At 37.7% G+C, this 21063-nt stretch overlaps 1 protein-coding gene across 6 annotated transcripts in view; it reads right to left on the bottom strand.

Annotated features, from left to right (window-relative positions):
• The window catches only part of WDR19 (WD repeat domain 19), an 83923-nt gene extending 63359 nt beyond the window's left edge, over nucleotides 1-20564 (bottom strand). The window contains exons 1-9 of one of the 6 annotated variants that reach the window (XM_032632776.1): nucleotides 20409-20564; nucleotides 17972-18063; nucleotides 17620-17685; nucleotides 14348-14473; nucleotides 9946-10061; nucleotides 6158-6273; nucleotides 2653-2733; nucleotides 1351-1463; nucleotides 896-1069 (exon numbers count right to left, since the gene is read on the bottom strand). In XM_032632776.1, coding sequence (XP_032488667.1) covers nucleotides 896-1069; nucleotides 1351-1463; nucleotides 2653-2733; nucleotides 6158-6273; nucleotides 9946-10061; nucleotides 14348-14473; nucleotides 17620-17685; nucleotides 17972-18063; nucleotides 20409-20414 — 890 coding nt within the window. In that variant the 5' untranslated portion in view covers nucleotides 20415-20564. Of the gene's footprint in view, nucleotides 1-895; nucleotides 1070-1350; nucleotides 1464-2652; nucleotides 2734-5093; nucleotides 5166-6157; nucleotides 6274-9945; nucleotides 10062-14347; nucleotides 14474-17619; nucleotides 17686-17971; nucleotides 18064-20316 lie in introns of those variants that run through there. The other 5 variants (XM_032632775.1, XM_032632778.1, XM_032632780.1 and 2 more) reach the window with 5 other exon arrangements.
• Between the last annotated feature and the right edge of the window lie 499 nt (nucleotides 20565-21063).

Below are 21063 nucleotides of genomic sequence, written 5' to 3'. Positions count from 1 at the left end.
CTCCAGGACGTCCCTGGTATATTCTGGTTCCCTGGGGCTCCCCTTTTTGGTCTTCCAGCAGGAAAACTGGGGCTCTAGTTGCTCTGCTCTGCCTTGTACCTCCTACAACTGTGCCTGCAGCCAAGCAGTGAGAGGACAGAGAGAAAAATAAATAACAAGGGACCACAGCTCCTCCAATAGGAGAGGAAGGTTACCCTCCATCAGAGTTTTAGGTGCCTGTGGGTCCTTGCTGTCACTGCCATGGTGAGACTGCTTGGTGGCTGGGGCATGAGAGAACAAAGAAAAAAAAAAGAAAATTGGGGGTTTCCCCAACTTTCTCTGAGTGTTAGGAGTTCTCTTTCCTGCAACTTGAGCCAGAACTAAAGGGCTTCTCTCAGAGTTCTCTCTCTCTGCCCAGTGCTTACATCCAGGGTCCAGGTTTCAGGCTGCCTCGAGTCCTGGCTGTGAGAGACCAGAAGACAAATGGGAGACTCACCGCTGGCTCAGTGATACTTCAAACGCCGGCCTTCTTCTCCAATCTGCCTGCTACTATTTACTTTTCAGAGTCCTTAAATAGCTGTTCCATGGATTCTGTTCAGGTTTTATGGCTGTATTCAGTGAGAGTGACAGGGTGGAGTGTGCTTACTCCATGTTACCCAGAAGTGCCTATTTTATTTTTAAGATTGATTTTTAAGCATACTCCATTTTAGGTTTTGTATTTAGTATGCATTTAGTATTTTAGGTATTACCCCGAGTGTTAAAGGCAGAGGTAAAGGCATGTTAGGAATTTTCAATTGCAAACATATTTTAACAGTGCAACTATGGTTGATAGATTCACATTAGTTAACAATGTCTTGTTGAATCTCTTGAATATTCCTTATATAAGCTTTACTGGGAATATGTGAATATAACTTACCAGTTATCACCACATGTAGCAGCTTTGTTAAGGGTCTGTGATACTGCAATACTGGTTAGACTGTCTTTATGGTCACGAGCCTGAAATATCTCTTGACCGATCTCTCGAATATGAGTGGAAATGACCACAAAAATTCCACGTGAAAAACCAATCAAGATGTAGCCATCGCCATACCTATAGCAACGAAGGCAATAATACAGTAAAAAGGAAGATTAACTATCATTTGCAATACAGTAAATAAGCAAATACCTTAAAACTAAGGAATTAGAGAATATAATTTATCAAGGGCCTATTTGTCAGATAATATGCTAGGTAGTTCCACATAATAAATCATAGACTATAATCCAGAAAATGTTACATAGAGAAGTGAAAATGCTACAGACAAAAATTAAATATATTATAATTAGTAAGGGAAAACACGGGGGTATCCTTCTGTAATGAGCTTTTGTACATACCAACTATAGCAGACAATGTTGCCATAGCGCTGCTGAAACTCCAGATCAATTGGGCTATCTGGTTCATTCAGGTTAAAAAGAAACAAAGTTTTCTTGCCAACCACTACACTTATCTGCCAGAAAAGAAAAGAGATTATGAAATGAATTAGCACTTCATGAAAAGACTAATAAGCAAATCCAAAGAGCATAAACCTAATTTAGAAAGACAATGAGCCAAATTTAGCGTGTTAAATGTTATAATTAGTAAGGTAACAATGTGACTAACTCAAAACATTTGTAACATTTTACTAATATACAGTCTGGAAAGGATCCTTGGCTTCACATATACGCAATACACCCTTGGAAGTACACTAAAATAGCTCGATGGAATAACCTTTTACAATTCTCTGTACCTCTAATATGAGTCCTGTGCAGTACAGGAAGGTAGGTCTGACATAGTTCCATTGAAACTGAATTCATATCCAGAGTATAGAGAGTCTTCTATCCTAAGGCCGTCTGATTTTGATTTTGGGCTATCTGGGATTACAGGTCCACACCTGTGTGGATAATCTAGCTCTGCTTTTTATATCATCACTCTTCCCATCACCAGCAGGGCACTGGTCAGTGTGGCTAGACTACTATCCCGCTGTTACAAGTTGGTACTTAACTATAATTCTCAGTTGAGGGTCTAACTGTGTTGGGGAGAGAAAAGAGTGCATGACTTATTTGGACTCATTAAGGGTAATGGATATATATATATATATATATATATATATATATGTAAAGAGAAACACTTTGATATATTTCCTTGATTCTAAGACGCTACCAGTTAGGAGTTATTATTATTTTAATAATAGCTTTTTGAGAAATAAAGGAACATTACTTCATTAAACATATTCTTGTTGATTGCGAAAATCATCTGGATTTCAGAATGTTAAAATGTGGTAGGGAAAACAATCTAAGGTATTAAAAAAATAAAACTATAATTTCCAGAGCTCTGGTCCCCACATCTGATAGAGTGAAAATTTAAAAAAAGATAGAGAAATCAATACTCTTGCTTTTCAAGGTGCCCCCACTGTTTTTGCTACCATAAGAATAAGAAGAGCAGCAAGTGTAACAGGAAACTGTCCTCACTTGCTGTGATATTAGGTGGCAGCAGAAAAAACACTTAGGCCTGAGAAACTGGGGCCTGCATTGGTTTAATAAGTGAAAGACTATAATTTATTTATCACTATAGATTCTGAACCATGCTAGAAAAGGAGACAGAATATCCTAAAAAATTACCAAAGTAATTTAGGCCTGGATTTGATTTAGAACTCTTACCGTGCTTTCAGCAGTGGAGGTTCGGTCATCAGTCTTCATCATGGAAAACTGCATGTTGCCAGGCTCTGATCTCACTGGTGTCTGCAAGGGTGAAAATACTTTCACTATGAATAAACCCCAAACTCAAATTCATTCTATTACTAAAACAGGTAGCTTGCTTTCATTTCTGTTACAGGTTTGGACTAACAACCTGAAAATCCTACTGCTACAAACTTCTAGAAATTCTGGATGAAACTGAACACGTATCTTATTAAATGGCTAAGATAAGCTTGAAAGAAGGTTAGGAGATTTCCAGGGACCATAAGCAAAGATCAAATTGAAAACCAAAGTGTGTGCAGAAACTGATGCTGCAGATATCCAGAGCAGCAGCTGGTAAAGGGAGACGATAAGGAAGCCCATTTGGCTCAAGCTGGGCTTTGGGTCAGAAAAAATTCTTTTAAAATCAAAGACTTTCCCTCCTATGCTCATTGTGGTCTAAGGTCCAAAGTTATACTTTGAGTGGTCTAGAAACTCCCTGCAGTGTTTGGCCAAAACAAATCTAAAGCCTCTTCAAAGGCTGCAAAAAACTTCCACAGTCAAGCCCTGCTGGAGATGAGCTCACAATTCAAAATGAGAAAACTCAGAAACAAACAATGGATCAAGAGGAAGAGTCACCAGATCTAAAAAGAACAGAATTATCAGAAAGAGATCATAAATACATTTAAAATGGCTAAAAACATAAAAGGACTCATAAATATAAGAAAAGACAACACTTTCTTTAAAAGTCCAGGCAGATTTTAAAAAGAAATACAAAGTACTTTCTACAAATAAAAAGTAGAGCCATTAAAATAAAGACTCAATGGGATGGACAGAGATTAGATAAATTTGAAGAAAGAATAAGTTAACTGATTTGAGGAAATTATCCTGAAGATTGCAAAGAGTGACAAAAAGAAACTATGAAAGAGAGATCAAGAGATATAAGAAGATCCAACATATGTCTAACAGTTGCTCTGGAAAGACAAAATAGAAAGGGTGAGAGGTGAATTTCAAAGAGATAATGACTAAGAACTTTCCAGGATTAATGAAAGACAGCAATCTTCAGATTCAGGAAGCAAGACAAGTCCTCAGCAGGATAAATAAAGATAAATCCACACAAGTTACAATGGAGTGCTCTGCAGAATAGCCAAGTCAAAGCAATGCAGAGAAAATACCAGACAAAACAATACTTATAACGTATGTTTTGTTTACTGCATCATAACTTAAGTAGTATGCCAAATTCTGGAAGCATACTTCTTGGGGATTAAAAATGGGAAATAGTTGTCTTGTATGTTTATAATAGCTCAGTGGTAGTGGCTTCCTTGGATGTTATGTGTGGAAAAGTATTCTAAGGTCTTGATTCAGTGAAGAAAAAAAATGCCAATATCTACTGATGATGTGTGATATGGATACAAGAGGGGGGACCTGTAGCATTCTAATTCTAAAGGACCCCAATATAGATGGATCAAAATTACAAGGTTTCTAGAAACTTAACCTTCCTTAAGAACCACTGTAATCATGCTATGGTCTGCTCAACATGATTGAGTTACTTCTATCTCACTTTCAAAGCTTTCCAGATACAAGAACCAACTTTCTTCTTAGACTTATCTTCTATAAATTCTCAATCAAAGTCCAAATTTTCAGTCAGTCCAGTCTGGAATAAGCCATGAACAAGCTGTAATAAGTTTTTCCTCTTATCTTTGTTCTGTTCTGCTTGGAGTGAATGACAGCAACTGCTAAATGTCTTACTATACCCATTAAAACAAGTTTTAGCAGAGCACATGATCACCTAGGCAGACTAAATTTGCAGCTTCCCTGGCAGCAGCAAGGTGTGACCATATAACTAGGTTCTGGTCATATGATATGAATGGAAATTATGATTGCATCTTCCAGATTAGGTCGTTCACAAATTTCTTGCACTCCACTTCTCTTTTTTCCTTGCCTGGGGCTGAAATGAGGTGCTGGTATGCTTGCTTTAACCATGTACATGAGGGCAAAACACCCTAGAAAAAGGCAGAACGATAAGATGGAAGGAAGGGAGGGGAAGGAAGGAAAGGGGAATTTATATAACCTTGAGAAGCAGAGATACATAGATGACATGCTTACCCCTCTCTGTTTTATGAGAAAAAAAAGAGGAAAAACCACCCAAACTACCATATTCTTAGAGTCCTTGTAATTTTGGGTCTTGTTGTTACAATAGTTTAGCCTATACCCTGACTGATTTAGATCATCTTTTCTCTTACAGATTCACAATCCAACTTTCATTTATCTCCTCTATCTCACAAATGTTATAGGACTTGTAAGCTATATCACACAATTTGATAATCATATAAGATGATATAAGTTTTATCATGATTAGTTTTCTCTTCTTGAGAGTAGGGGGCCTATGGTGGGCAGCCTCTAAGATGGTCTGGAACAATCCTCACCTCCTGGTGTTCATGCCTTTGTGTAATCCCCATCCCGGCCCCTCAGTGTAGGCTGGGCCTAGTGACTCACCTCTAGAGAACAGAATACAGCAAAAATAATTTTCAGATCAGGTTATTTATTAATGATTGCAGCTTAAGTCTTGAATGACTATTCTCACTCTCTTGCCAGCTGCTCTGTTGTGGTCCCCAGTCAAGCCTACAGATAAGACTGCAGTTCAGACTGATAAAATGATTACAGCCTCATGAGAGACCCTGAGGCAGAAGCACCCAGCTTAGCTGCACCTGGATTCCTCATCCACAAAAACTGCAAAGCAATGTTTGTTGTTTTAAACTGCTAAGTTTTGGGAGTAATTTATTATGCAGCAATAGATAGTTAATATAGGGCCATATTTCTTATTTCTTCTGTAGTCATATTTCATATTTCTTCTATAGTACATAGCACAGTGCCATGTAACTAGCAGGTATTCAAAGAATGTCAATATTGCTCTAGAAGTAATAAATCATAAGCCAAGTCATCCAAAGTGAAATTTTGCCACTGGTGAGCTTCTATAGCTATGGGTAATACAAATTCCCTTGAGAGGAGCCTCTGAAGATCTAATCAATCTTGGGAAATTTGAACATCAGTAAACTCTAATCCTAAAATTAAATTTAATTAGAATTAGTTTGGAAGCAATTTAACATATCAGCTAAAGGAGTGGGCTTTAGAATCAGGCAGTTGATTACATTACCTAACTCTGAGTCCAGTTGTTAACATTCATGCCGTAAATATACATATATAAAATAAGAGTTATTTCATAAATATACTGTTTGACTACAACCACAGAGCCGATAATCCATGCTAATACTAGCCAATGGGAAACGTACAAAGGAGGATATTTGGATAAAGTATTCATATTAAAGAAAAATGTCCTAATACATTTTTTAAAATGTGATGTTTAGAATGTGAAGTTATTGTATACGTATCTCACATAGAGATTTTTAAATTTTATAGATCTGTTTGATAGACAAACTTTGTTTTGGAAGAAATTTGAATATAGCAGACCAAAGAGATGTTACTGTATTACCTGTCTTATCGTGTCACCTTCCTGATTACTAACTGTAATCATTTTATCTTCACCACCTAAAGCAAGCATGTTTTCTGCATTCCAACATCCACATGTGATTCTCTTAGTATGCTTTCCTGAAAAAGAGATGTACATATTGATTTCTCAAAAAAATGTTAGATATCCGTGATGTTAATCTGAAAGTTTAGGTAATATACTATGGAAATTAAACAGACAAGAAATTTAAAATCTCATCAAAGCAGTTAGTGTCTAAGCAACCTTATTTAAAACAGTTTATTACCAAGTTGTAAATCAAGATAAAGGCATATGAGGGCAATCATGTTTTCCAACTTTTTATGTGCATATGAGCATAGGTCCTAACATAAAAAGACATTCTACCCCTTGACAAGTTTGTTTGTTTACCATATAACCAAACCTATCACATTAATGTCTTAGCACAAAATGTGCTTAAATCTCAAAGCACTGAAGCTATCTCTACTATATTCAGCTTCACAGTTTGGGAGACCCTTGGCATAAGCAGATTCAACATCACAGTTTTGACTATTCATATATAACTAAAGGACATACAAGGATTCATGATAACACTGAGGTACAAATATGAATGCACCTTAGTGAGACTTGTGTTAAGAATTGACTCATTTAGGGCATCCCTCGTGGCGCAGTGGTTGAGAGTCCGCCTGCCGATGCAGGGGACACGGGTTCGTGCCCCGGTCCGGGAAGATCCCACATGTCGCAGAGAGGCTGGGCCCGTGAGCCATGGCCGCTGAGCCTGCGCGTCCAGAGCCTGTGCTCTGCAACGGGAGAGGCCACAACAGTGAGAGGCCCGCGTACCGCAAAAAAAAAAGAAAAAAAAAAAAAGAATTGACTCATTTAGCTAGTGAGGAATATTAGATAGCCAGTAAGTATCAGGACGTTTTTTTATTGAGCAATCTAGACAGTGCAAAAACCACATTTTGGAGTGGAAATTGCATGCTTTACACCGAGGGCATTTGTTGAAGGTCCTGGGATAGATAAATACTCAAGAGCCCCAAGGTTAATTAAGTATACAGATTCTGGAGGCAAACTGCCTATTTTCAGTATGTGGCTCCACCACTTACTGCAAAACCATGGGTAAGTGACTTAACCTTTCTATTCCTTAGTCACATCATCCAAAAATTGGGGATAATAGTAGGAGCTCTTTCATAGGGGTTGAGGATCAAACGAGTTAAAGCACTTAGAAGAGTGCCAGGCATATAGGAAATGCCATATAAATGTTAGCTATTTTAGCTGTTATTGAGACAGAGATCATGTTTATTTTATTCATGTACCCCATACAGAACTTAATACAGTATGTATGCAGAAGGCAGGCGCTAAATAAATAGTTGTTAAGTGAGTAGACCCTGAGGCCAGAGTGTGTGCCAGTGTGTGTTAGAGGCTCAGGTAGGAGGAGAGTATAGCTGTGAAGTCCCGAAGATGGGTAAGAGATGAAGTCAGAGAGTCGCCAAGGGCCAGGTCACAGAGGGCTTGGCTGGCCATAGTGAGGACTTCGACCCTGGGTGACATGGAGAGCCACTGGAGAGTTCCGAGCAGAAGGCTCACTGTGGCCTCTGGGCTGAGGATATTCTATAGCAGGGCAAGATCTGAAGCAGGGAGACCAGTTAAGATATTCCAGAAATTCAGGTCAAAGATGTCTGAGCCTCACACCATGGTGGCAGCAGTAGAGGTGATGAGAACAGTCTTGATTCTGGAGATATCTGGAGATAGATCCTACTAGATTTTCTGGCAAATTAGGTATGGAACGTAGGAGAAAGATAAGGGTCAAGGATGATGGTAAGGTTAGGCTTAAATATCTAAAAGGATGAAATGCCATCAATGAGAGGGAAAACTATTGGTTTTGGTGGTATTAAATTTGAAGTGTTTACTAGAAATCTCATTGGAGATGTTGAGTAAGCAGCTGGATGTATGAGTCTAGAGTTTGGAAGAGATAAATATGGGACTATAGAGGTAGTATTTCAAATCAGAAGACCAGAGCACAAAAGTGAAGGGAACATTCAGAGAAGAGACTGGGATATAGGAGATTTTGCTGATCACAGATTAAGTGGCTTAAGTGGTACACTGGAACTGAGTGTTGGAAGTAATGGGTAAAAAGGAGTACATAAAGAGAGGTGGAAAGATGCCAAAGACAAACTTCTTTCTATACTCAAGAAAGGGAGAAGAAAATCTCTCCTTTTCTTCTAGTGCTCAGAATTCAGGTTAACCTTAACCTCACTGATAACAGTTAACATGTTTTGTGTGCTTACTTAACATTGTTCTGGGCACTTTACACGTATTGACTCATTTAATTAGTATTAACTTACAGCTACCATACTATGGCCACTGAAATGTAAATCATGTTACTGGGAGACTGGCAATATTAGGTACACTGTGAACACTGAAATTCATGCATGTTAGAAGCATGCAAAGTGAGAACTGCCTATATCTAGTCTAGTTCAAGGAAATAAATCAGAGCATGATGAAACAAGGTAACAGACATTAGCTACTGTAAAAACCATGCATTCGTGCAGCTGCTATTGGAAGTGAAATGCCTTGGTTTTAGGAAAGTAAATTATTTCAAAGGAAAAAAAGCAGAGCCACAAATCACAACTAACTCTGAAAGACGCAGCTAAAGGACCTAAAATATATAATTAGCCTGAATCTTTTCCATTTTACACAGTGAATTAAATTAGCTGAGATTAGAATCAATATTCACATTAAATACAAAGATCACACAAAATCATGTATATATGACAGTTACTGACACAAAATAATCATGCTTTGACAAATAATTTTCTTATACCTCAAGTGTCAAAATTTCTAGGGCTTATAAGTTAACTAGTAGAATATACCTGTAAATGAAGTGGGATATAGAAAATGCCTATTTAAGTCAAACAAATTAATTTATATGGTGAAAGCAGAGTTTTGTAACTCAAAAGTTTTTAGTTTAATTTTTCAGATGAATCAATGATATAACTGTTTAGCTAGAGCACTAAAAATATTCCTATGAAAGATATACATATATGTGAAAATAATTTGAAATGAACAAATGTCCTTAATTGAAAGGCACTTTCTCAAGTATTCTGTGGGCACTATTATCTCCAGGATCTGATTCTTTCATTAGTGGTAAGTTATACTGGCCACCTGTATGTAATTAAGCCCACTGTTTCACCATTCACCAGCATGATGTTACAATAACTGAAAAGAATCCATACTGTTTCCTCCTAGGGAGTCCCAGGGCAGATGCTAGGTGACCAGAGGCTGGGGGAATCAGAGACTGAACCAAGAAGGTCAAAGGATTAAACACGCATATCGTCCAGTCATATACCCTGAGGGAAATATAACTCGAAGTCAACTCCTAGATTAAATTGGTGTTTGGAGAGAGTGAGGGGTCAGAATTAGGAATCTGGATATACTCTGTCCAAGAAGCCACCAAATGTTTTAGCCCGTCTACTAATGTGTTGATATGCATCTGAGCTATTCCATGCCAGAGGCACAATCTGGGTGAGAAAGGGACAGATAGAAGCCATGCTATTAATGTACTGGTGTCCAAAGGCACAGGCTCACCCTAGGGCAACCTGTTACATAGCCTGGGAAATTCTTAGTAGGTAGTGAAGATGGATCTTCTAGTTTAGATAGATGTATGGCTTGACCAGGGAAGTCTTCATTTTAAACTACAAAATTTCTCTTGCAATATTAGGGAAATCTGAGGTGGTAAAATTTCCATTTATGTAAAGCATCTCAAATATTTAGCAGTGTTTCCAGCTACAACCTACCAAGGACAGGAATCTTTCGAGATGTCTGACGATTATAAATGAGCAAATTTCCTTTAACAGTTCCAACAGCCAGGAAACTTCCAAATTTTGACCAAAGAAGGAAAGACAATTGATCCCTGTAACATTAAGATACAAATTACTAAACAATTCACAATTATAACCCCCTAAGTAGTCCTTTTAAAAAGTACTTCATGAATAGTTTTAACATCTATGTAGAAGCTGAAGTACAAAATTACAACTTAATGCTTTAGGACTACGAAGAAGTGCTAAAGACATTCTGAGACACTATAAAATGATCTTAGGTGAGTGAGACTTAAAATACAAATGTATGATGAATATAGGCTTCAATTCAGTCATGATGGAATCTCAAATTTCATCAGATGACTCATGATGAGATACTTATTAATTTGTCTACTAATGATAGTTGTAACTCTAATTGTGGTAAAAATCTTCATGGATGATAACATCTTATGCTTTAAAAAAAAGTAGGGTCCAACTATACGATATACTAAATTGGAAAAATCATTGGGAATTCATGATTCATGAAAAAGGACATACATTTTCCAGCTCCGCTAAGAGTAGCTCAGAAGGAGGTAGAAGGCACGTTTGCCTACCAACAGTTCTTACTGTGCATTCTAGGATCCATAGGTTGAACTCTTATACAATCCTCTACTAAAGGGAATCAAGACTCCTTGGAGAGTAGCTCATTTATATATTGAGGAAAGAAATCACAATGGATCTAGAAAAGTGGTTATGAAAATACAATCCCAGGACTAGCATCATCACCTGGGAACTTCAGAAATGCTAGTTCCCAGATCCCACCCCTGTCCTACTGCATGAGAAACTGGGGGTGGTGCGCAGCTGTCTGTGTTCTCATAAGCTCTCCAGGTGATTCTGATGCAGCTAAACTTTGACAGTCACTGATAGATCAAGCTACTGTTTTCAGAAAGCAACACAGCTCTCAAGAATGTTGAGGGCAGTAATAAAAGGACAAAAGAGTCAGCTTAAAGGGGACTGCTCTGGCTAAATTAGACGAATTTGAGCATTAAAAATTACATATTTAATCAAAACAAGCTGAGTTTGTGAAAGGCCATAAAACGTAATGATACTTGGAAGACAAAAATTCACTTAAAGCATAGGAAAAGTTAGTTGTAATAAGTGAACGTAATAAAATGTTTAGCTAAAAATTAATTTTAACAAGAAGTATTAATATACTGGGCTGCTAGCTTTCTTCCATTGAGTATATATTTACAATTATTGAATATATTAAGTATACAGTATATTTTATAAAAGATATTAAGTACATACTTTATAAAAGATAAATATGCATTTGTCTCTCAGTTTAAGTAGGTACAGCAGCCCTGAGAATATGCCTCTCAGATCTCCAACTATAGAAAGTATAACCAACCAAGGCGCCCAGCTGCTAGGCATTGGAATCCATCACCTCAACGTGTTGGGACCACACCTTCCCATGGGCTGCTCCCAGACAATGATTGCGCATGGCAGGGGTCCTGCTGAGGCCCATTCCTGGGAGGCACAGGACTCCTTTGATGGTAACCTTGGCTCAGACTGGGCCTAGCTGAACTTTTTAGAACTGTGCTGCGGTCCCAGATGTTTCTACCCCCCCTCTTTCTTTCTTCCCTCTCTCCTTTACAAGGGTCTGATGGCTCTTCTAACTTCTTCTCCCTCTCTGTTCCCTCACAGATATTTCCTGTGATAAACACCTTACACACTTAATCCCATTTTGGAGTCTGCTGCTCAGAAAACATGAATTTAAAAAATTGGAGTGAGCTAAATAGTACCAGAGAAAAGAAGAACTATATGACAAGAACAAGGTCTGATTAGCAACTGTGGTCACATATAGTAAGAGTAGTGTAACAATATTAGTCCAGTCAATAGTTGATCAGTACTAACAGTCACAGAACCACCAACTAGAAAGAGGGTTAAATAGTGTATTACAAGAAGATCAAGTAATCAAATGTCATCAAAAGAAGAGTTAACTGAATGGGCTTTTATCTTTCCTCTCTTAGGAGATAAGATGTCTAGAAGGTCCTACAAAGTACAGTAAGATCCCAAGGCATACATGTTTCCAATTATGCTAACCGATGAGGCCAACATATAATAATGACACATATTTCTGGCCAAGAAAAATGTAATGAATATATTATTTTAGGAAAATGCACCTGGCTACAAAAAAAGGCAACCTATGTGAAAGGCAAAGGTTTGTAAAATCCAGGCTGATATGACAGTTGAAGGTCAATTAGAAAAGAAGCTGAGTAGGGTGACTAGTACTCAGGTGTGAATGGCCTTGGGAGAAGCAACCATGTCCCATGATCCAACCAAGAATCAATTGGTTGATGAACCAGATGTATTCAGAGTTTCTCTGAAAAGACTGCTGTATCCCAGGTAAAAAACTAAATGATTACTGCTGTCGGCCTAGGTAGGATCAGGGTAAGTACCACTATAATCTTAAAAAGGTATAAAAAATACATTTAGTAAAAATGATGAAATAAATTCAACCCATTGTGCTAACCTAATAATTTAAGATAGTTAAGTGGCATTGCAGCAAGTTCTGTAATAATTATATTTGATGCTTTGTGAATTATTTGTTTGAAGTGCGCAGAAGAATCTAATCAGATTAAATTTGTAAATGAAATTTTAATTGTTTAAAGGAAACTTAAGTTTGCAAAATATTTAAGAAAATTTTGCAAACTTGATGTTCAAAATTTTTAACTATCATGATGTATTAGATTGATCATTAACAAAAAAACAAATAGTAGTAGGTATACCTTTCTATAGCCAAAGGCCTTTAGACATTAAATATTAATAGCAACAGTAAAACACCCTTAATTTTACCTTATTGATAATTACAATAACATCTACTGTTTCCTCAGTTCTTATTTTGGTGCCTGGCTACTGCATACAGTTAACTATCACAACAATCCCGAGATGATGTGAGAAAATGGAAGTGGGGGAAGATAGTGGGAGGCAGAGCTGCCAATTCGAAACACCTGGGATTAATTATGCCTTTTTCTCTGGGTCAGGATGTGGCCTCACTGATGCTCAATTTGGTTCAAGAAGCAGTACTTGATGTTTATAAACATCCTCTTGAATGGAAGCACACAGGGTGTGTAAAATCCTTCTGAAAAGTGATGTACTGAAGTGTTAAAGGACAGAGCAAGAAATGAAGGTTCTCAGACCTAGCAAGACCTGATGTTGGTCAGACACTATTGCCTGTGGATGCATGTCTCGTGCCTCACTTTGGAGGGTCAAGAGAACCTGCGCTAAGGTGATGTTTGGTCCTGCTCTGTTATTCCTTGGCAAGTAAGCTGGAAAAGTATAGTCTAACCTTATGGTATGTGTGTGATCTCTTCCTGCCCACCCGCAGGCCACATGATGCCATGAAGCAGATTATTATTACTATACACTCTTTACATACATGAAGAAATTGAGGATTAAAGAGAGGTTAAGCAACTTGTCCAAGGTCAAAATTGCAGTTTTAGTTGTAAATACCAATAGGTTTTTCTTTTCCGTATGGCAAAATGGTTTCCATTTTAGCAGAGACCTGCAATTTATTCTGTCTGCTCAGGATTTTTCCCACTTGTGAACTTCCCCACCCTCACTCCACTCTTCACTGGGTAGGATTATCAACCCCATGGCCTATTCCCTGCCTACCCCTATTCAGAGACCTTCTGAAGAAATGAGTGGACACTAGTAATGTGATAGGGGCATGCTCTTTCCTGTGGCATAACTTGCTGTGAAGAATGGTATAAGCTGATACCTGCCAGTAGCCATCAAGAGTCTGACTTACATATATAGGATGGATAAACAACAAGGTCCTATTGTATAGCACAGGGAACTGTATTCAATATCTTGTGATAAACCATAATGGAAAAGAATATGAAGAATATATATATGTTTAACTTAATCAGTTTGCTGTACAACAGAAATTAACACATTATAAATCAACTACACTTCAATAAAATTTAAAAAAGAGAGAGAGTCTGACTTAGAAGAAGTCAATACAAAGAAAGAAAGAGCCGAGAGATGGAGACAGTCTTGACTGCATCATTAGAACCCCTAGATCCAGCCATGCATGCAGCCAATCCCATCTCCAGATTTTCCCATATACGTTTTCTCTCTTCTTTGGACATTTTAGTCTGTTCCATTGAAAGCAACTTTTTAAGAAGTCATATTTTATAATCATAACAACTTTATTCTAATTAACTGAACAAAATTAATAGGATTATATATAACAATTAAAAAAGAAATGAACTTTTTCCTTTATAAGAAAATAACTCATCAATGCATCTTTACAATGAAAGTAGTATTTGTAGCATCAAATCTGCAAATAATGATATTTCTAAGTGAAGATTTAAAATATAAAAAAAATTATCCTTACCTCATGCCACTGTCTAACTGGCTGGTTTTGTTTGTGTTGGCATCCCACAGATAAATGCAACTGGATTTCTCAGCAATCACTGCTAGGATATCTCCATCCTTATCCCAATCCATAGCAACACAGTTACTTTTTAAAAAGAGAGCAAAACATCACTATGCATTTTTTTTAAGTAGGGAAAGAAATTTAAACACTCAACTATTTGTGATTTTTGTCTATAACAAGACCATTCAATCTATTTTTGAATATGTCATAAACTTTCTAAAGTGAGAAATATAACTCACCATTCAGTGCCTGGATAAAACTAACACCAATTATGTCGTTGTTGAGGGAATAGAAACATTTTAAATTCTATTTTAAATATCATTTTCATATACTATATTAAATATAATTATACCTAATAAGTTAGCAGATTTTCTCAACACCTATAAAGAGCCTGGCCCTTTGGTAAAACAAACTCATCAAGCACCTCTGGAAAGGAATCACACCTGGAATCAAGAGGAAATTTGTATGATCAACTTTCAAAAGGTTATTTCAGATTTACAGAGGGAAAAAGTAGGTACTGATAAGAAATGATGTTATATCTAGACAAACTGAGTATTGAACAGATCAAGGCTGGGTAGACGTAGGACTGCAAACAACAAGAAAGACTTGAATTCTGAAATAGTGAGTAAGAAAGTTTATTTTTATTTCATATCTTAATAGAATGAGTGATTCAATTAAGATAACAAAATTGTTATAAATAGGAAATGCTCTATTTAACATGTTTCTTACTGTTTAAAATTACTCCAAATGTCTATTATAATTTAAGAACTTCCTTGAAGATTAACCTTTCATTCCTTCTCTGACGCTATACTTCATTTGATGACCCTCTGTTCTTGGGTATTGGCTAAGCCATACTCAGCTTTACATTTAAGACAGCTGGGCATTACGTAAGTTATTTTATTCTTCGAACTGTTAAAATATGTTTTGGGGGACTTCCTTGGCGGCCCAGTGGTTAAGACTCCATGCTCCCAATGTAGGGGGCATGGGTTCGATCCCTGGTCAGGGAACTAAGATCCCACATGCCACAGTGTGTGGCCAAAAATTTAAAAAGTTAAAAATAAATAAATAAAATATGTTTTGGGACCTCAATTTTCTATAATATTTTCAGGATTTTGAGAGTGTGGAAGAGGGAGGCTTTCAAATTGTTGATAAAATCATCTGCCAATTGAAGACAATATATAATGGCATTTTATTTATGTGGAGATCTTTTGTCAGTCTAATTCAACTATGATGAATACAGCAAAAGAATTCATAACTGGGCTTCCCTGGTGGCAAATGGTTGAGAGTCCGCCTGCCGATGCAGGGGACACGGGTTTGTGCCCCAGTCCGGGAAGAGTGATTGGGCCCGTGAGCCATGGCTTCTGAGCCTGTGCGTCTGGAGCCTGTGCTCCGCAACGGGAGAGGCCACAACAGTGAGAGGTCTGCGTACCGCAAAAGCGACAACAACAACAAAAAAGAATTCATAAGTAAAAAAATAAGGCCATTGTGTAACCAAAATAGATGTCACAGAGATTATGCAATAAAGCTCATACAATTTACTCAAAGAAGTTCTTTTACTAAGTGCCTTCTTACTTTATTTTAGACATAATTATAACTAGCTTACCCTCTGTTTCCTAGAATAGAGAAACCAGAAGCAACAATTAAGAGAGCAGTGGGATACAGATGGCCAACAAACACATGAAAAGACGCTCAACATCACTAATTGTTAGAGAAATGCAAATCAAAACTACAATGAGGTATCACCTCACACCGGTCAGAATGGGCATCATCAGAAAATCTAAAAACAACAAATGCTGGAGAGGGTGTGGAGAAAAGGGAACCCTCCTACACTGTTGGTGGAAATGTAAACTGATACAGTCACTATGGAGAACAGTATGGAGGTTCCCTAAAAAACTAAAAATAAAACTACCATATGACCCAGCAATCCCACTCCTGGGCATATATCAGGAGAAAACCATAATTCAAAAGATACATGCACCCCAATGTTCACTGCAGCACTAGTTACAATAGCCAGGACATGGAAGCACCTAAATGTCCATCAACAGAGGAATGGATAAAGATGTGGTACATATATACAATGGAATATTACTCAGCTATAAAAAGGAATGAAATTGTGCCATTTGAAGAGAAGTGGGTGGACCTAAAGACTGTCATATAGAGTAAGTCAGAGAAAAACAAATATCATTTAATATCGCTTATATGTGGAATCTAGAAAAATGATACAGATGAATTTATTTGCAAAGCAGAAATAGAAACACAAGACGTAGAAAACAAACATATGGATACCAAGGGCTGCAGGGGTGGGATGAATTGGGAGGTTGGTATTGACATATATACACTACTATGTATAAAATAGATAACTAATGAGACCCTACTGTATAGTACAGGGAACTCTACTCAGTGCTCTGTGGTGACCTAAATGGGAAGGAAATCCAAAAAAGAGGGGCTATATGTATACGTATAGCTGATTCACTTTGCTGTACAGCAGAAGCTAACACAACATTGTAAAGCAACTATACTCCAATAAAAATTAATAATAATAAAAAAAAGAGAGCAATGGGAAATGCTAAAATGGTGGCATTAGGTGGATGGGAGAGAAGTAAAGCAACCTGATTTGCAAAGATGGTGGCGATAAGCTACAGAAAGCAGATGTGAATTTAAAAAGGCTGGCAGCATAAGACCATTCAGGTGAGGGACTCTACACATCATAATAACCACTAAGATTATCAGTAAAATAACTACTACAGGAAATGATAAAACTGAATCATTAAAAATGCTTATGTTACGCTTACTGTAATCTAGAATGACTTCCTTAAAATAGATAAAATAAGGCCTTTGTCCTTTAAGAAGTATGCAGAAAGTAACTATTAGAGAGGAAATACTACAGCCATATGGGCTTATCTTATCTGCATATAAACACACTAAAGCTTGTTTATAATTAAATAAGAATTATTTCACATGGACTCATTTATAATTCTGTCTTACAGCTTATCTGTGAATGTATGAGTGTTTATAAATGTTAAATTCTAATTCATATGCTATACATATACATATTTCATTAACTGTTTATGGTATAAAAAACCAAATCTCTTTGCAAATGGAGAAGGCAAAAGAGGAGATACAGGTTAGATATGTTATAAAATTCTATTTGATTATAGTTTTAAGACAGTGTTTTTTTATTTTTTAGGCCACAAAGCTTGAAAAAGTTTTTGATCTACCACTGTACTTACCCAGATAAGTTGATTTCACTTCTTTTTTGACCATGGCGATCAAAGATTTTCACAATATGATCAGCTCTAAAAGCAATCAGAACACAAAGATATGATTTAAGTGTTTCTTATTTCTCTAAAGAGTTTTTTATACACCCAACTGATTTTATTTTCTCATGATAGTTTCATAATTTATATGTAAAAAGTTATTACCAGGGAAAAGGTTCTATGAATTGTGATGTTAATGGAAATATATTACTTTTCCCACCATTCAGTCATCACCCAAGAATTTCTACTGAACAGATAGTGTAGTTAGGTGGGCATACAACCATTTGGAGTCAGGATGATTTACCAACATTCACTGATTTCTTACCCTGTTACTGCAAGGTAGTTTCCTGATGTTTTCTGCCAGGTAAACTTTATTGGTGTGCCAAGCCAAGCCTTTTCTAGCAGTGAGAAAACACGCTAAAAAACACAATACAATTTCTGTATTTTCAAAACATACAATTAAGCGTTGGTCAGAAAAGATGTCAAAACATGATAATGAAAACAGTAGGATTCAGGATGGTGAAGGCTTATGCTAGAGCTTACCCAAAAGAAGTCAACAATGTAACAAACAAAATGACCAATCAACCCACCAACCAAATAATCACAATCTGATCGGTAAAGTATGGACCTCAATATATATGGGAGCATTTACTATAAAACGTTTTTGCTTTTGAATGTTTTCAAATATTAATTTTATAAAAATGTATGGCTTTAGTGTTTTATAGCTATTAAAAATTTAAATAATTTAAACTTGAACTTAGCTAATTATTAATAGCATAGATTTGGGGAGATTAAATTTAACAAAATTGCTATTAAAAATATTAACTCTGATAGAAATACAAAATGTCTATACGTTCTTCAAAATTATTATTTTCCTTTCCCCATCAGTTACATTTACTTTATCATTAAGTGTTTAATTTGGCTATTGGGTGGACACTTTTTCAACTGAAAAATCATTCTTTTCACTTAGACAATAAAGAACTGTGTATCCAGTATGGAAGCCATAAACCACATGTGGACTTGGAATTTTATTGAGGACTTGAAATGTGGGCAGTCCAAATTTAGATGTGCTGTAAATATAAACTACACATGGGGTTTCAAAGACTATAAAGGAGAGAATGCAAACTATCTTCACTGATAATTTTCATACTGATTACATGTTGAAATGATAATATTTTGGATATATTGGGTAGAATAAAATATATTATGAAAAGTAATCTTACCTGTTTCTTTAAAAACATTTTAATTTGGCTACTAAGATTGTTAAATTACATTGGCTTACATTATATTTATATCAAAACAGTGCTGATCTAGAACATCTAGGAACTTAAGAGTTTGGGATGAATAAATGTAGATTTTAACATTAGGTTAAATTACAGGTTAAACAATGATGCCTATATCTAGGCGTGTGAAGTTTAGAGACTACTGCAGGTGGCTTGACAGTCTGAATAGCAACACAAAACTCTTCAAATGGTCAAAATTGAACACCAATCATAGGCATTTACTACGTTAAAGATTAAATCCACCTGTACTGAAAACAGATGTGCTAAAATCACAGGTGCATCCAAGTTTTGTGGAGCATGAAGACACCCTTAAAGAAAAAAAGAGTATAAAAGCATCTTACTTTTGCAATTTTATGACCACATTGCCCTGGAACCCCTGCATGCAAGTGAGGGGTCCCTAAACTTGAATTTTACCAGCTTCATGGTAGACCTCCCCTGGCTGTGATCTTATATTTTTCTTCAAAGGAGGTTTACAGACACTCCATACACATACAATGGACCAGAAAAGGTGCTAGCTTCACAACCAGAATACCAACGTTTATATTTGGCTTTTTATTTATTAGCTGTAGGGCTTAAAGCAGGTCGATTAAATTGCCTCAAACACAGAATTCTCAACTGTAAACCAGGAATAATAATATCTCCTTACTTCTGGTACTTCATAAATTGTGAAGAGCTTTAGAAATGAGTTAAGATTACCAGTCTGTCAACTGCAATCTCCACATTAATAGCCACCAGAACTTATAAAAATTAAGCTTTCCATTTCTTTGCCAGATCAGGGCCGGGGTGTGTGTGTGTAAGGGGATATTGCTCGGTAAAGCGAAGAGTGAATGATCTGTAGCCAGTGACCCGGGAATGGGGTTCACGAGAAGCCCAAGCCTAGAAACCGTGCGTGCAGAGGATGACGCTCTAGAGCTTGAGACCTGCGTGTGCAGACTTCCCCGTGAATAATGTACATCGCCACCAGGTGATCTGTAAATTGCACCAGTCACAGGCAATACAATTTGGGATTATTTTTTCGCAGGCTTTTCACTCGTTTTAAGGCGCTGAGCAGTCGCGCGGCTTGCCAGGTGTTTAGCTGCAATAAATGAGGCAGCTCCTGACACCCAAACGAGTCAACTTCACCGCGACCCTCCAAGCGCTTTCACACAACTCGTTCTTTCTACCGTGCGAAGTTTGGGTTCTCTTCAGATCCAGTCTGCTCATTTCCAGCCGTGGCGGGGTTCCCTCTTCCCGCAAAGCACCAACCCCATCCGCGGTCCCAGAAATGAGAGGCCTCCCTCCCCGCCTTCTCCTCTTCAATTTTCCTTCCTATTCCCTTGTTCCTTCAACTTCGCCCCTGCTCTCCCCCTCCCTGGTCGCCCCGCTCCCTTCCCCACTTCTCACGCACTCGGGAGGACGAAAGGAGGTCACAAGCTCCTATCCTCAAAGCGACTCTTGGCGGGCTTCTTCCCGCTCCCCCGGGGTTCGTAAGTTATTTACCTTCATCTCAAAGCTCGAGCAGCCGCGCGATCTACCAAGTGCGCAGGCGCACGCAGTCTCCCCCAAAAAGGCTACCGCGTTCCCGTCTCCCAGGAAACCGCGCGAGCAATGGCCAATCTGCGAGCGCCAGCTGAAGACAGTGCCTAGCGGCGATCTCCGCGAGGAAGAGCGGGAGGCGTGGACTGAAATCACGTGATGCCCGCGAAGCAAGGTCCAGAGAAGTTGAACCTCGCGAGGGTTTGCAGCGCCCTTGCTTTCTGGCTGGGCCCTGATTGGATGCGACCCAGGGGAGGCTGACTCTATGAGACGTTGGAAAGCGCCTGCGTAAATTTCGGCCCCGGCTGCTAAGAAGTCAATAGTTGCCAGAGGAGGGCGCTGAGAATTTCAAGAAAAGAAAGGAACTTAGTGTGGATAAAAGGAGGGGGGAGCTGGTTCATGGGGCAATACTCTTAAGCAATCCACGCAAAGAGATCACTCTGAAGCTATTCAAAGGATGTTAAAATTGAAGACTGATTTCTGCTGGGGATATATTTGTATCTTCAGATGTTTAAATTTAGGTGCAAGACCTGCACATTTAAACAGAGATTTTTTTTTTTTTTTTTTTTGCGGTACGCGGGCCTCTCACTGTTGTGGCTTCTCCCGTTGCGGAGCACAG

The sequence above is a fragment of the Phocoena sinus genome, chromosome 5 (genome assembly GCF_008692025.1).
Source record: "Phocoena sinus isolate mPhoSin1 chromosome 5, mPhoSin1.pri, whole genome shotgun sequence".
NCBI lineage: Eukaryota > Metazoa > Chordata > Mammalia > Artiodactyla > Phocoenidae > Phocoena > Phocoena sinus.
This window is presented reverse-complemented; position numbering and strand designations above follow the sequence as displayed.